A 16,081-nucleotide genomic window follows, 5' to 3' on the forward strand; every position below is an offset into this window, starting at 1 on the left:
TGCTTGCTTATAACATGGCCCATTTCTCTTCACCTGAAAATAACCTCCATCACATCTCCATGTCTTTCTGTATGTTCCAGAAGCTGCTTACTTTTCAGAAAGTCATGCTGGAGCTCTCTTTTGCCTTCTGAGCAAATTGGGATTCATTGCTCCTCAGAAGACCGCAATTATGCACATTTTTACAAAACTCATAATCAGATTTGTCTTATAGATGTATGACTGTATTTCTAAGAATACATTTGAAAGCCTGTATTCTGCACAGTAGGGGGAAAAATGTTTCCCTTCATTCATATTCGAAACTGTACATATAAATAAACTGATTGCATCACTCACTTGCTTCATTTTTTTTCATTACTATAACTGGAATGTTTGGAAAATGATGTATCTTGATGAATCCAAAATTGTCTATATATCGCCTTTGCTAATAGTATGGCATCACCACTTTTGAAGACCAGACCAGACCCATCCTTTTTGGTGGGCTTTTTCTTATTGGTCAGTGTTGTCATGGTGCGTGACAAGGTTTGCATTAGATGCAAATCATCGGCGCATTAGAAGCTTCAGCCACGAGCCTCTCACAGTTACTGTCGCAGGCCTCAGCTTAGGGACCTTCCTAAAGCTTACATCCCAGTGGAAATATTCTGGGGACCATATTCAGTCTCAGCACAACTTTATTATGATCTTATTGTGCTTTTGGAAGGAGACAGAACTCTGTTTCTGTACCATGCAAATGTAAACACTGCAGCCAGCTCAGATACTCTTGGACCCTTTGCTTGTAATGCATGGTTAGCAACCCAGTCTGTCTGACAAGACTGGCCTTTTTGAGTCATTCATTCTCTCTGTTCTGCGAAGTGGTCAGCTACTGCAATGCAGCAATTTCCCCTTAATTTCAAGATATTTATATTTCCATATTTAAGGTTAATTTCAAAACCAGCATCTGGCCCTTGACAAGACAATTGTCACAATTTTGAAATGAACCATAATATTGCTTGATGCCTTAATACAACAGACCCACTACTGAAGTCCACGAATCATTGGGTTCCAGTACACAGATACTTAGAACCAGGCAAAAGATTCTCCAAACTGTGGTGCTACTGTCTGGGGTTTCCTCTGTTCTGTTCTATCCCCTCCAGCTGTGCCCCCACCAGGCCGTCCGGGTGTGATCATCCAGTAAAATGAAGATTTGTTCTCAACAGAACATAACATAGATCTCTGCATTTTCCAGTGTCATTCTTCCATGATGTAAATGACAATTACGTAAAATTTGTATGACAAAAAATGTTTTGTTACCTGCAGGTGCTTTGGAGAAGATAGACACATAAGTGCCAGCAGATGATTGCAGATCACATTTCTCATGATCATATCATGCCACCACACTGGCTATGTAATAATTATTGCTTTTGACCCCCAGAGAGATCAAGAGGGGTCATCGCTTCCCAGAGTGCAATAGGAGTTTCTAGTACGTCTTTTGATAGAATTAGTGCCATAGACTGGAAGCCAAGCCAGCTGGTCCACGATTCCTGCATTCATTTCTGCCCTGCGCCTGACACACATTGCCAGCAGCGGAGCCCGTTTCCACTCATTAACGGGAACAAAGGGAATTGGCAGGGCAGTAATTGTATCCCCCGCCACCTGATTACAGGGTGAGGGCCGCTTACTTCCGCATTTCGGGGCGAGGCGCTTCCCAGCTACCAGGCTATGGGCAGCAGATGTTTTCACAGCTGCCTCCAGCGAGTGGAGATGATGAAATAACATTTACACAAGGGGCGGCCCACCCATCAGTCTAAACACTGTCCGACCAACATCCACATTCAAAACAGGTGCTTAAAGAAGGTATGATAGATGACAATGAGTTGCCTACAGTATATGCTCATAATGATGTTTCATCCACTATAGCATGATAGCTGCAATCCTTTAAACATCAGCCTCATTCACATTTTACCTTGATAACTGTATCACTATTGATTGTTACACTTACCTGGTCTATCGTCAATCCACTTCTTTTTCCCTGTCAGTACACTGAAGATAGGAATGCATTTAAAGCACAGTCTGATTACAGTCCATCAATTAATCTATCAATCAATGCACCAATCACGTTTGTCACAAAGCTCTTGATGAGTGATTCCCAGTGCAGGAAATTGTGAAAATCATTCCCTAAGCCACTCAAAGAAGATGATTATCCAGTACTCCTTGAAATAGTATCATGATGGAAGACAGTAACTGGGGGAGGGTGATTACAGCCCAGAGATCCGGGAGGATCATGGTCTGTGATCCAGGCAGGAGACTGACGACGGACCCATGCAACTGTGTGGAAACTGTGTCAATATACTGGGTCAGGCCAGCATGTGGGTCAATTCTCTAGACACCATTGGAGGCCGGTTATGTGGGTCCAGCTGATGATCTGGTAGCTCAGGGCCAGATGGCCCAAAGAGAGAAGCAGAAGGGAGAGCAGCAAAGGAAAAGAGGTTAAGCCACAATCAGCATTAATCGGGTTTGTTACGACATAGTGGTGGAATGGCGGTAAACCAATATACTGCAGTCACAGCTTGGAAAAAAAACACCAATATCTCTTCTATATATAGAATAAATATTACAGATTTGGAAATACGACCCACCAAATGGTCTGTGATGAAGTACAGGGAGGGGCGGATGTAAAAGGGACTTTACTGGGGAATGACAGTGGAGATGGGTTTGGCAAAACAGCAGGGAGGAACAGAAATGAATGACAGATTCAGCATTACGGGGGGGCACAGGTCGAGGGGAAGCAGAGCGAGGGTTGAAGCTGCTTTGGGGCGTCTGCGTGTTTTCTAGAATGAAAAATAACTCAGATTCAAGTTATGATGGTTAATAAGGCAGAGGTGGAGTGAATGAATATGTCAGTCACAAGCCACCGTTATCTTGTGGTGCGTTGATTAAAAAAATTAATCAATATGCAAACAAAATCAAACTGGGGGGGGGGGGCTCTTGTAATATTTTTTTATTATTCATTTAGCACCTAAACCTTGTCAATGCAGTTTTATTTTCACCCTTTAAGGTGAGAACAAATTTCCTTTATATTGGCTGGGTCATTGAGTGTGTATTTTTTTTTAATCATTTTGAGCCAATGAGCACTAATAGAAGCGTAAAAACAACTAATAAACACTTTTTTCTTTATTGCTGTACTTAACGTCCATAACGGATGTGAGTGGACTTCATGCAGCTTTACTGCTGTATGTTTCTGAAACAGGCCGCATGAGATAGGACCCTAACAGACAGAGGTAAACCAGCCTCAGACCGAAAAGGAGACAGGGAGCGAACGGCATTATACTCAGCTCTGAAACAATGGGAAGCTGGTTTAAATCATACTGGTATGTCTCTTCTGTGCCAAAGCTTGTTCTGCCCAGTCATTGTCAATGCGAACGTGGCAACCCGATAAGCAGGGGTTACCCCCAAATTATATACAGTATCTATGCCCATAGGAATGCTGGGGAACCACAAACTCACTTAACAACAATCTAAATCATTTAAGGAAACACTGTCCTTTCGCAAGCGAATTACATCTCAAAAGCAGATTAAAATGTGAAAGTTCTGTTATCATGTTCTTATCTTTTCATTATGCATTCCATGTTTTGACTGCTTTGACAGAATTTCCCTGTTTTATGCTAATAGGGAAAAGGTCTTCGACACATTCCAAGAACATGTCAAGTGGATTAATTACATTTAGCATCAAAGATCATCAACGTCTCTGAAATATCTCACTGTATTGTTGACATGTTTACTACAACCTGATTACTACCGTTGCATAGGCCTCTAATTTTGATGGCTAGGCTATATTTTTCTAATATTCGTATCAGTAGTAAGTCAACGTTTTAGATGGTCTTCCAGCTCACTGGATCTACCACACGTTTTTCCTCTGTAGTGAAAGTTGCTGTAGTGAATGCCATGCGCCTGACACACATTATTCATCAGCCTCTTATGCAGTCAGTCTCAAGGGTAATTCAGAGTCCATCCTGGGAAGGAACGAGTGAAACATACCCTGTGTGTGTGAGTTTGTGTTTACCACATTGTGGGGACCGAACTGTTACTTTTTAGCTTGTGGGGATATTTTTCAGGTCCCCACAATATAAACCAATTTTATAAAAATCTGTGAATTCAATCAAAAAAATGCCTGTATTTTGATTGGTTACCTATAGTTAAGGCTAGGGCTGGCTAGGGGTTAAGGTTGTCATTGCTGGGATTAGAGGTATTACCCATAGAAATGAATGGAGAGTCCCCATAAAACATGAATACAAATTGTGTGTGTGTGTGTGTGTGTGCACGCATACTCTGCCTTGAGCCCTATTCTTTCCAGTATAAGATCCTGATCTCTATGACTAGGATAATAAGTACAGTGGGTGGTTGCTATAAATGGATGGGTTTGCAGAACTGCACAATTGCCATTGATGAATCTGTTGTGGAAATGCTTCTCTGTGTGGATCCTTTAGAGAGCTGCCTCCAGCCGCTGGAGACGCAGGCCGGCATAGAGACACATAGCGGTACTCTCCAGACAGCCTGGTCGGCCCCCAGCGCAACCACAGAGATTGTGCAGACGCGTGTCACGGAAGTCACCCCACGAGCGTAAGTGCCACATCATCGCCATAGTTATTCATTCTGGTGTCGGTATGTCCTCTCTGGTGGTGTGAAGGAGCTTAATGCACTCGCTGAATTCATTGGTGGTCTCAGGGCTATGCGTGCTAAAAAGTGCTATTTCCCAACCCAGTCCTTATGGACCCCCAAACAATCCACATTTTTGGTCTCTCCCAGTTCCTGACACACCTTTACCAGGTATTCGGTGTTCGTGATTGGCTGGGAGCTAGGAGGGAACAAAAACGTGGACTGTTTGGGGGTCCCCGAGGACTGGGTTGGGAAACACTGGTATAAAGGACCGTGGAGAGCAGGATACGGAGAACAGACCACACACCCTGCAGGTTATTAAGCTGTAAAGAGAAACTTTACTATATTTTGGAGCTAAACTGTCTTGGTAAATTTAGCATAATTATAGGGTACTATTCATAAGTTGATTTGGGTAGTAAAAATAACCTTAAAAATGCCTAATAAAAAATTAAAAGGAACAGAAGACTAAGGCTAAATTAGTTCCACCTTGACTTTGACCGGGTAATCAGCCGTAACCAGGCACGGGATCCGATCCCATCTGGGCGAGATTTCAGCAGTCAGCAAACACCTACTGCTCCCTGTGTTCGTGGGCCCAGTTTAGCAGTAATGGAGAGGGGGTCACAATCTGCTTCTGCCTCTGGAGATCAAAGTTCTGGCTCTTCCTGCTCGCAATGAAAACCGCTTACAGACATGAGAATCGAAGAACAAACAAACCTTACTGCCTTTGAAATGGGAGCAATAAAGTGGAGCCGGGGCAGCTTTGAAAAAGCTTCCGCCCTCCCTGGGCCGCCGTGTCATGTGGTTCCGAGCGCGGTGATGCGCGCCGGTGCACGATTGGAGGCGGTGTGACATGTCTGCTTCCCTGCTCACCTCAGCTCGGATCCAGAAGGGTCAGACGGACCTGACATCACACATTCCTCACCTCTGGGGATCCAGCGCAGATCACCCTGGCCTGCTGCGGGAGGCTTGGGGGCGTCCCACGGTGAGCAGCCCCTGAAACTCGCTTCCCACATGTCACCATGGCAACCAGGACAACACCAACCTAAACACTGTCAAAGGCTATATCCCAGTGAAGTTACACCCTGCCCAGACCCCTTTGCTGATAAGATACCACCTTCTCTTCCCTACCTCCCTTCCATATCCAGTGCCCTTGAGAGGTCATTTAAAGCCCGTGTCTACTATGTGCCCCCCCGCTATCGTACAGTGTCTGGGAGGGGGGGGGGCTGGCTCTGAGCCAGAGGGAGACATTAAACACACGTTTGACTTGGCGGTGGTGTTACGGTGAGCTCCATGGCAGTCGTGCGCACAGAGCACCGGACGTTTGCGCCAGGAAAATCCACACGCTGGACCGGCCTTAAGCTCCCTCTGCGTCACTGTCCGACTGTGACACCTCTCGCGATGTTCATTTCCAGCGTGACAGGAAGGCTCAAAATACACTTTCGATCTGTGCCGATGAAATACGATGAGTTAATCGCCCCTAGAATGTCAGTGAGATTCATTGCCAGTGTAAGGAGTCTTCTACAAAGGTATGATTTAGTACTAAGCAGGCTTTAGGGATATTTCTAGAGAAAATCACAGAAATGTCACAATAAAAATGTCTTGAATTCCCAAAAAGCATTCTGGAACATTTTTTGTGCTGTGTGTCCATCCACATTGCATAAAATGTTCCCCTTTTATAATTTATAATACTTTCAAGGTAAAGCATTCATATATTATAGAAAGTATCATTTCATTTTAAAGCTGTAATTCCATAGCAACTGTGATGTAGTTTAACTGCTGTATTTTTATCAATGCAGACATCAGAGGGAATCCTTCTGTAGACTAGATAATGCAGTTATGAACGCATGTTCACTTCTGGGTACTTTTTAAATTCATTTTGCAAACAGCACCAATGAATTGACTTGGCTTGCAATGCCACCCACTGGCCAAATGGACTTTACATTCCTTGTTGTGATATTTCTTGTAAATGAATACATTTGCAAATACATAGATGTATCCAGTCCCCCTCCAACCTCTCTCCTTCTTTGGTTATGTGTCAGCACCCTGTTACACCCTTCAGCAAAAAATTTGGAATGAGGTGAACCAAGGGGAAACATTATTTAGGTGTTCCAGATGTTCTAATCGGATCTATTCTCATCTAACTTTATGAAATGATTTGTAAACCATTGTTTTAACAAGGTCATTTGTGTTGGGGCTATCACGTTTCTCATAATGTGTTTATTAAATTGATTAATTAATAGCACCTAATATTAAACTAAATCTGTTAGGGTTACATGTTACAGAGCCAATTGAACCTTAAATAGGCCTTAGGCCAAGTTATGATTTTCATTATGTTTTCTCACCTTGATACTGATCAGCTCAGCTTCATAATTTGAATATAGAGTTTGGAAAACAGCAAGATAAAATATACATGACATACATTGTTTTCCAAGACTCTGACCAATACGTATGCATGGATGGATGGATGGATGGATGGATTTTTTCACTGCTCAAATTTCAGGAGACACTGACTTGCGTTAAATAACAATGGCACTAGGGGGTGCTAACGGCTACTGAAAACCGATTTTTATGCACGACAGAAGTCAAGGCTTCAATGACCAGAGTTTTCATGTATTTACTTCTGGTACTTTGGCTTCCTTCCTTAGTCGAGAGGCATTGGGCCTAGGTGAACCGGCCACTCTGAATTGTCTGCAGGATAAATTTGTGTGTGCAAAAGTGTCCCACAATGCACTGGTGTTGGTCTCCATCTTAAACTCCATGGGTCTTGGATAGATCTAAACCCTGCATGGCATTTGTATGGGTGTTCAGAGGACGCCTCACTTATTCATGGGTGGACAGATAATACCTCAACTTATCTATGGGAAAAGGGCTTTGCTCTTCTGCTACATTAGGAGATCTGGTCTGCTGAGGAGGATCCATTCTATACTCTTCATGGGTGCCTTGCAGTGCTAGGCTTAGCTTTGTGTGTGGTGTGTAAACATTCACACTGTGTCTTTTCTGCCAGCACTTCCCGGAGTCAAGGTAACCGCAGGTGATTGTGGGAAGACAGCAGACCCAAGTATGGACCACTGGGGCCAAGGCCAGGTGAGTAGAGAGACTCGGGACTTCAGGAAGGTCAGCTCCTGTTTTTTGTGATTCGCTGGCACATGTATCATCCGCCGCAGAATTCTGGCAAAATAAAATGAAAAATCGCAATTGCTAAAGTTGCTTATGTTGTGTGATCTGCCAGAAAATTGCATGTGCAGCGCTCAGTTTTTTCTTACCACCTGAGCACCAAGTATTTTTCTTTTTTTCTGATTGGAGAACACATGGATCTTTCCTGCTGAAGTATCTCTAACATGAATAATCACGATTTACATGCATCTGATTCAACTGCCATCTCATAAATGATTCATAGTATGGTTATTGTATTGTTGTCATACTGTTATGTAACAAAGGTTCATTAGTGCTACAGAATTCTGTGTTTTTTTTTTAATAACATTCTGTTCCCCAGGTTTCACCGGGCAGCCCAATAACTCCCCCAGGATCTCCCAGTTTGTTCCTGTTTGAAAACCCCTTGCATTCCCCAGGTCCATCATCCCCAGAGTGTCAACCTACATCCGTAACACCCAAATGTCCCAAACCAATCGAGGGGCAGCCAGATGAGCAGTTGCCGTCTTCTGGGAAGAAGAAGCTGACGATTTCTCAGCTTGAGAGAGAGAAGCTTTTGCAGTGGGACTTGGATAGCCCTGATGAACCAGAGACCCAGGACACGGCAGAATCGGCAAGGATTTTTGGCAGACCCAGCGACCAAAAGGCCAACTGTGAGATCTCCATAACTCCTCCTGTCACCATTCCTACATCTGCCCCAGCCCAGAGTCACCCTCCACAGTCACCATTCCAGCTGGTGGCTAACACCCTCATGAGATCTTTTGGGCATGGCTCACCTTCATCCACCTCAAGTGCGACCAGAAGGAGCAGCTCCCAGAACAGCAGGCCTCCCTCTGAAGGCTCTTTCAAACTTAGCTCCCTCTTGTGGGGGAAGACAGGTTGGGACCACAATTCCAATTCCAAGGGAGGGGGACAGAATGTGCTACCAGGCCCATCACTCAACCCAACTGCGATACCCAAAACGTCTAGTGTGTTAGAGCTGCCCAATTTACTCGAGAACGTCTCTCTGGGAGAGGAGTCTGGGAGGATCTCCAAGGACGACATGGCCATTGTGTCACATAAGAACTTGAACTTCTTCTCCTCCCTGAGAGTCAAGAAAACTGACAGCATGACAAAGAGGGTGACTGAGGGTCAGGAGAATGACATCTGGTCCATGGTCTCGAACCTCAGAAAAAAAGGTACAGTACGGGTACAAATATTTGAGATGACAGAACGTGGCATGTTAGCTTGAATAAGCATTCATCTGACAGGTCAATGTAAAGCCTTTAAGGTCATTCCATACAATAATTTAGGTCTTGTCCCTTCTACAGTTTTCTGTGTTAAGCTGTCTTTTCCACATAAAAAACATTCTTTGGTGTGAGCATATGTAGCATGCAGACTCAACATCAAAGGTAAGCAGACGACATGGGCTTTGACTCACGCTTTAGGTATCAGTGTCTGTTTGTCATCTCCCACCTTGGTCATCGAGAGGAGCCAAACTGGCTGACAAGCAGCCCTGCCCTAACCATGTTAGCTCCCATTACTTCCTCAGCATCAAACACTTAGGCTTCTTGAAGCCGCGTGCCTTTTAAGTTGAGTGATGGATCCTAACCAAGTTTCTCTGTGGCAAGGCAATGTGAGATTTAACTTCATTCTTCCCTAGTTGCCTCTTTTGTTTCCTTTTTACCTGTTTGTAATATTTATCCCGCTGTATTTATTTTAACCAGACTCCCTTTGGCCAGTTCCCTTACACTGACCAGATGCCTTGATGTAGATACAAGTGCCAGATGCTACAGGATAAGCTACCTAGGGGTAATCTAACTAATAACTGGCTCACAATATTCAATCCAATTATGCAGAGAGTGAAGCTCACTGAGTGATTTAAGCCTGGTGCACTCTCACTGCTTATGCAATTGGAGTGAACAGATACCTAGTTTAAAATATTGAATTGGCAAGATTATCTGTTTGGGAATTAAATTATTTGTTCTGTGAGTGCAGTATGTCATGCTTGGGGACAGGGGGCATGAGAGTTCAGGATTTACTGTGACCAGCGATGCAGGATAAACCAGGCCACCTGTCGCTACATGCGCTGCCTGGACAATATCTGCCCGTTGGTGGGGGGACATGGGAAAACCACATTAAATGAAATGTGATTCGTATCAAGGAATCTAGCGATAGCTCATGAAATTAAGGAATCTTTATGAAAAGCATGATATTGCCATGAAAGTTGAAAAAATTAACACATAGAAAATGAAGACCACAAACCATGAAATTAAATCAAATTCCCTTAGCTTTCATTCTCGGTGTCAGGCCTCTCACTTCTGATGCCCGGTGGCTACTCGTCGTTCAGTGAGGTAAGCAGCCCTCTACGGGGGACCTGATAGACAAACGGATGGTTATGTAAGCGATTGATGGTGTATCATTAACGATTGAAACGGGACGTCCTGAAATACGATCCAGCGTCTGTGATTGGAGGATGGCAGGAGCTTATCCTGAGCATCATCCTATGATGTCAGCCTCAGTTGAAGGTTCTTCCTTCTTTTTAATCATTCATTACTCGACTGAATGTCAGTGTGCATTTCAGCAGCAACTAGGCACGTTAAGCACAGGAGCGTGAGATCCTGGACAAATGCTGCACTACTCCAACAGGTGGTGCTTAGCTTTATCTCTGCCTGCAAAGAATTTCTGCTTTGGACCTTTTGAAAAGAGCACTGACATCCTGTTAACGCGGTAACTGACCTACTGAGCACTGACATCCTGTTAACGCGGGACCTGACCAACTGAGCACTGACATCCTGTTAACGTGGGACCTGACCAACTGAGCACTGACATCCTGTTAATGCGATAACTGACCAACTGAGCACTGACATCCTGTTAACGCGGTACCCGACCAACTGAGCACTGACCAAAACAGAAAAAGCTATTTTTACAGCAGAGACTTGGGCTGAAATTTAATAAATTTTTTGTCATTTCTTCGAGCACAGAGACACACACCCAGTCTATTCAATAATACTCTAACTGGAATTGCAATAGTTTCATATTTTAAAATAATGTATTTTTAAAAATGAGTGACCATAAATCCTATTTCGCCAACCACACTCCTGTAGTGTTCAGGGCTGCCAAGCCCAGGAAACTTACTTTGTTTTGTGTTAAAAACGAAACAAATTAACCAGATAACCTTGGAAGGCTATAGGTTAACTGCGTAACCCTTATTCATGTCTATAGCATTACCTTCACTCTTCATGCTGGAATTGGTCAGAGCATCGCTGTTCGCCGTTAGTTGAATTTGGGATCCCTGGTGCTCCTGTTATATGAAACATATCAAATCAATCAATCAAATAGGCTTTTATTGTCAATTCCCTATATGTTCATAACATACAAGGGAATCGAGATGCTGTTCCTGCACCTTCACGCTCCCGTTTATCTTGTCCCCTCCTTGGTGCCGCAGTCTCCAGCCAGGAGCAGCGGGGCTCCAGTTCCTCCAGTGAAGACGAGAGCGCCGTTAGCAGCCCGAAGGTGAAGCCTTTCGACCAATCAGATGTGGCCTGTACCAGCAAGAAGTCAACAAAAAGATTAATAAGAGGGACCATCTAATCCATAATGTATTAGAGAGGGATTATCATGATGCCCAGAGAAGCAAAGCATGGAGCAGTCGGATAGGTTTACATAGGGATGGGAAAATCCCACCCTTACCGTGAACGGCCATTTCTACTCATTCCTTTTTGGGCCTTTTAGAATACTTATAAAAAAATAACTTTAATGAAGTGTAGAACAGAAACCCAAGAGGTCGTTTTTATATCAAAATCAATATGAGGAGAGACATGCTTTTAAGCTGAAAAGGACATTAAGTGTGTGACTGATGGAGTGTCAGGTGTAATTGCCTGGCCTTGAAGGACAGTTTGGCGATCGGGTTGCAGAATGAAGCGTCAGTGTCTTGCCGCTGGAAGGACGCATTCTGTAGCGGCAAAGGTCGCTGTACGCATGGGAGGACAGCAGGTGGCGTAATAGTGAAGGAGCTGGCCTGGAGATCAAAAGCGCCGTGCGGTGTGTGGTGATTTCACCATTGAGCAAGGCCCTTAACCCCCAATTACTCTAGGGATTGTTGACCCTGCTTCCTGAAATGTACGGTGCTTCGGATAAATGTAGATACCAGTGCCAGATGCTACAGGATAAGCTACCTAGTGCCGCAATGTAGAATAAAATGCTTCACCAGTTTGGGTTAAATTTATGTGTTTATCAGTATGTAAGGCGTTACATGTCATGCGGTGTCTCCAGAAGGATAGCCCCTCTCTGAAGCAGAAGAGGAGGCAGGAGAGGACCATGCTGCAGAAGGCACGACAGGAGCAGCTGAAGCGGCTCCACAGAGCTCAGGTGCAAAACACACAACCTACCGGCACGACTGTGACATGATGACCTCGCCGGTTGCAAAGTTCACTTCCCACTGACTGAATTACAGAAAGAAAGTGTGTGGTATATGGCTGCATTTCTGTGACGCGCTGAGGCGGCATGGCATGCTGTGGGTGGGTTTCATGCGCAGGTCATCCAGAGGCAGCTGGAGGAGGCGGAGGAGAAGCAGAGGGCTCTGGAGGAGAACGGGGTTACCTTGGAGAAAATGCTGAGGGGCGAGATGGGTGAGTCCTGCATAATCGGAGCTGGTGGGACATTTTGCAGGGTTTTTAAAACACGGGGGGGTTTGTGTGGACTGGGGTGGATTCTCCAGGGAGAGCCTCCATCCTTGTATCCAAAGTGCTTCTTCACCATTCTTCACCTGCTGAGGGTGCTGCCCGATCTTTGCGGCCTTTTTGAAGTCGCATTGTCCCTTTACCCACTTGAATGACTTTATTGGAAGACACCTGGACAGGAACACGTTGGGAACAAGAAAGGATTTAACCTTTTGTTCTTGTTCTACTTCAAAGTACTCGTAGATCTGAAGGTTGATGGGAATCTAAATTGAAGGGAATTAAGTGCTCTTGGGTTGGGGAGCAGAGTCACTACTTAGGTCCTCATGCCCCTGTCCCAATATGCGCAGAACACTCTTCATGCACTCTTTTGGAGTGACGTGTACTTTCATCCAGCCTCCCTAGTGTACACTCAAACCTCACCGCCCTTTCAGAGCTTCATCGATTCCCCCAGTAGGCCGGACACGTTGGTCCTTTACTTCTGGCTGAGGTCGTACCACTCAGCGCGGTCATCAGCATGAGTGTGAAGCAGCTGCGGCGGGGGGGGGGCAGCAGTGCGGAGTCAGGGTGCCCTCTGTGGACCCAGCGAACAGCCCATACATCCTGTATACCTGCCATGTGGGGTATGCGCTCGGGTCCAGACACAGTGAGGACAGAGCGGCCTATCGACTGATGGTGGAGGGGGGAGCTATTTTGGGCAAGTATCTGGGCCCACGGTGTAACCCCTTGATGGGAGTTGGTGTGGAGAGGGGGGGGGAGGGGCTGCCCGTACGAGGTTGGGGGAGGGCGCGGTGAAGTCAGTGGGTATGTGTGCCCGGCAGAGCTAAGGTCTCAGCAGGGCCCTGGAGCCCTAAGCTCAGATCAAAGAGATCAAACACCAGCCCAGGGGGGAGCACTAAGAAAAACAGGAGACTTGCCAAGGGTGAGGGGCTGCTGTCTCTCGGCGGACGGATATGAAATCCTACCTACCGAGCGCGGAGATGAATTTCATTACCTCCAGTCCATGCTTCCAAAGAGCAGAAGTCCTGCTGCGCGACGATGAATAAGCGCGCGACATTTACACATGCAAAACGGGGGAACGCAAAAGCATCCGCTATATAAAATAACTCACGTTACGCCGCTTATCCAAACCGGGCTCTGACATATGGGTCATGTGACGTGGGAAGCGGGCGCAAACGGGATGTCGGATTTCTGAGGCCGGAACACGTGTCCTGCGCCTCCACCGTCACCCGTCTCCGCTGCCTCTGTGGCTCACAATGGCACAGCGTGAGGCATCTGCCGGATAAACGGGAATCCAGTGCGGAGGTCAGCCCTGAGCGGGAGAGTTCCCCTTTCCCTCTCTGATTCCCCGTTGAGATGAGGCCAAATCACTATGTGACTAATGATTAAAGTGGTAGAACATTTATTGTCATTACTTTAATGGCTCGGAACCAAAGGGGCCGGAGAGACTCGCTCCTTCCTTGGAGGCTTCAGGGGCAAAAAAAAAAAAACGGGTTTACGGATTGAAATGATTTGCATTCAAACAAAATTACAATTTGAAGTTGGAATTATTCTGAAATTACGGCCAGGGTAATGGGCCTTCTGAAAAGGAAGATGGTCCGCGTGGGCTTTGAAATGACGACGTTTCATTATTTTAGCATACCGTGGAATATGCACCTTGTTGTTAAGTCAAACCGTTCTTTTAAAAGGAAAAATATGGCAAAATGCTGAATGCGTCTGTCCCCTTTCAGCAGTATTTACCGATTGAATTGGTGCGGCGTTGCCTGTGGATCTGCAGGCCGCATTTCACCACGTGCCTGTAGCAGTTGTATAATCCTGTTCTGAGGCGTGTCTTGCTGTTTTGCGCCCATGGGTGTAAATTACGGGGGGGGGGTGAGGGGGGTTGTAGCCCCCCCCCCCAATAAATCAAAACCAGCTAATACAACCCCCCCAATAATTATTTTTCTCCCGTAATGGGTGGAGACCTCAACCCCCCCCAATGTTCCAACCAAAGTTACGCCCTTGTTTGCACCACCCATAATGTTTGGCACGACCCTCAAAACCCAAAGACAAAAGCATCAAACTATACGAGTAGCACAATGTTCCTCTTTCATTAAAGCACAGACCTCATCGCGATGCCGGACAGGAATGTTTGTTTCGGGTGTCGGGTTCAGTGCTAAACGCCACGCCAGACAATGAGTCTCCTCATTTTTGACGTAGTGACCCGATCGCCGACTGAATCCCTCCCCCGAGTCTCCAGTACAGTGTGGCTTCACGGCAGATTTTAGCACATAACTGTATGGAAAATGTTCCTTCTAATGACAGCCTGAGGCAAGACAGTGTGCACTGTGGGTCCTGTTTATGCAGCTTTGTTCGGATAATTGCGTTAATGGGGAGGTGTGGGTGGGGGTGGGGGGGGGGGGTGGTTAAGGGGACACACAGTGAATGATCCTTTGTTAACCGGCATTATTCATGAACCCAAACTAGTTTGAGAAGAGATAGGAGTAGGTGGGGAAACAAAAGGCCAGAGATGAATTTGAATTTTAAAAATGATCCTCATGTTCTGACAAGAAACAATGCATCAGTGCGTCCCTTGTAATGTGTTATTTTTGTATTTTTCGTACTGAAAATAAATTCTGCCTAGTGCTCAGAAAACTTGTTCTAGTGTACTTATAAAGATAAAATAAGATTTTTTTTTTTTACAAAAACAGTTACCAACAAAGGAAATAGATAAATCCCCAAAACGAATTAATTATTCCCCAAAGGAAATAAATGATGATGATGAACGAATAAATAGTACATTTGGAAAAGAGGAAATAATAAAGACAAACAGAACCAGTGCCAGAACATTTTCTAGGAGTGTCCCTGGACAGAACCACAGGGTTGGGGTTAATTGGTGAAACGACGTAAAAGTAAATCACAGAAAAAGTCATTTAGTGGACATTGTCTGCATTGATACATTCATAAATCTGGATATTTTTATGAAGAATTTCAAGTTGCAACCTATCTGAAGGGTGCAACATCTTTAAAATGATTTAAAATGTTTTTTTTGTCGTTTTTATTATTTATTGCTGGTGCTGTTTTTATGAACAAATTAGCAAATTAATCCATGGATTGCTTAGTATATGATGATTGGCCAGTTCCACGTCAGCTTTGTTGCGTACGCTAAACACAATTGTCCTGACGGGGGCACTGACGTCCGGAAACTACATTCGCCGCGTTTAGACCAGGGCAGAGTGTGGCGCGCGCCGCCGCACGCTATGCGCACGCTCTGAATCCCGCTCCTCTCCGCTCGCTTGAAGACGGCTGCCCCTGCGATGAAGCCGAGCTTCTGCAAACCTGGTACAGGCTGGTGCTGGAGAAGAACAGATTGGGAAACTATGAGTCTGAGCTCATGATCTTGTGAGTAAAAGCCAGTGAATTCACCTGACACAACACAAAAGTGAAATTAGCAAGTGCCCTCTGTTCACCATTCATTGTCTTATACCTTTAGCACAAAAATCCAAGACTTTTTATCTATCAATTAATTTAGTATAATTTAATCATTATGTAGAGTGAATATATAGAAGAACGCAATAATGATGACAATGATGATGATGATAATAATAATAATAATAATAATGCACTAGACTCCCCTAAGTTCATAGGCGTATTACATTGTAAAG

General features: G+C 45.0%; 1 protein-coding gene across 15 annotated transcripts in view; it reads left to right on the forward strand.

The window, feature by feature from the left end:
* The window catches only part of mical2a (microtubule associated monooxygenase, calponin and LIM domain containing 2a), a 61,389-nt gene that overhangs the window by 43,073 nt on the left and 2,235 nt on the right, over nt 1-16,081 (forward strand). For 13 of the 15 annotated variants that reach the window (XM_072718259.1, XM_072718260.1, XM_072718256.1 and 10 more), the window contains 8 exons: nt 4,461-4,593; nt 5,505-5,611; nt 7,634-7,713; nt 8,123-8,957; nt 11,207-11,274; nt 12,034-12,129; nt 12,296-12,389; nt 15,719-15,818. In XM_072718259.1, the coding sequence (XP_072574360.1) occupies nt 4,461-4,593; nt 5,505-5,611; nt 7,634-7,713; nt 8,123-8,957; nt 11,207-11,274; nt 12,034-12,129; nt 12,296-12,389; nt 15,719-15,818 (1,513 nt within the window). Of the gene's footprint in view, nt 1-80; nt 333-4,460; nt 4,594-5,504; nt 5,612-7,633; nt 7,714-8,122; nt 8,958-11,206; nt 11,275-12,033; nt 12,130-12,295; nt 12,390-15,718; nt 15,819-16,081 lie in introns of those variants that run through there. The other 2 variants (XR_011993853.1, XM_023790814.2) reach the window with 1 other exon arrangement.

Source organism: Paramormyrops kingsleyae, chromosome 11, assembly GCF_048594095.1.
Source record: "Paramormyrops kingsleyae isolate MSU_618 chromosome 11, PKINGS_0.4, whole genome shotgun sequence".
Lineage (NCBI taxonomy): Eukaryota > Metazoa > Chordata > Actinopteri > Osteoglossiformes > Mormyridae > Paramormyrops > Paramormyrops kingsleyae.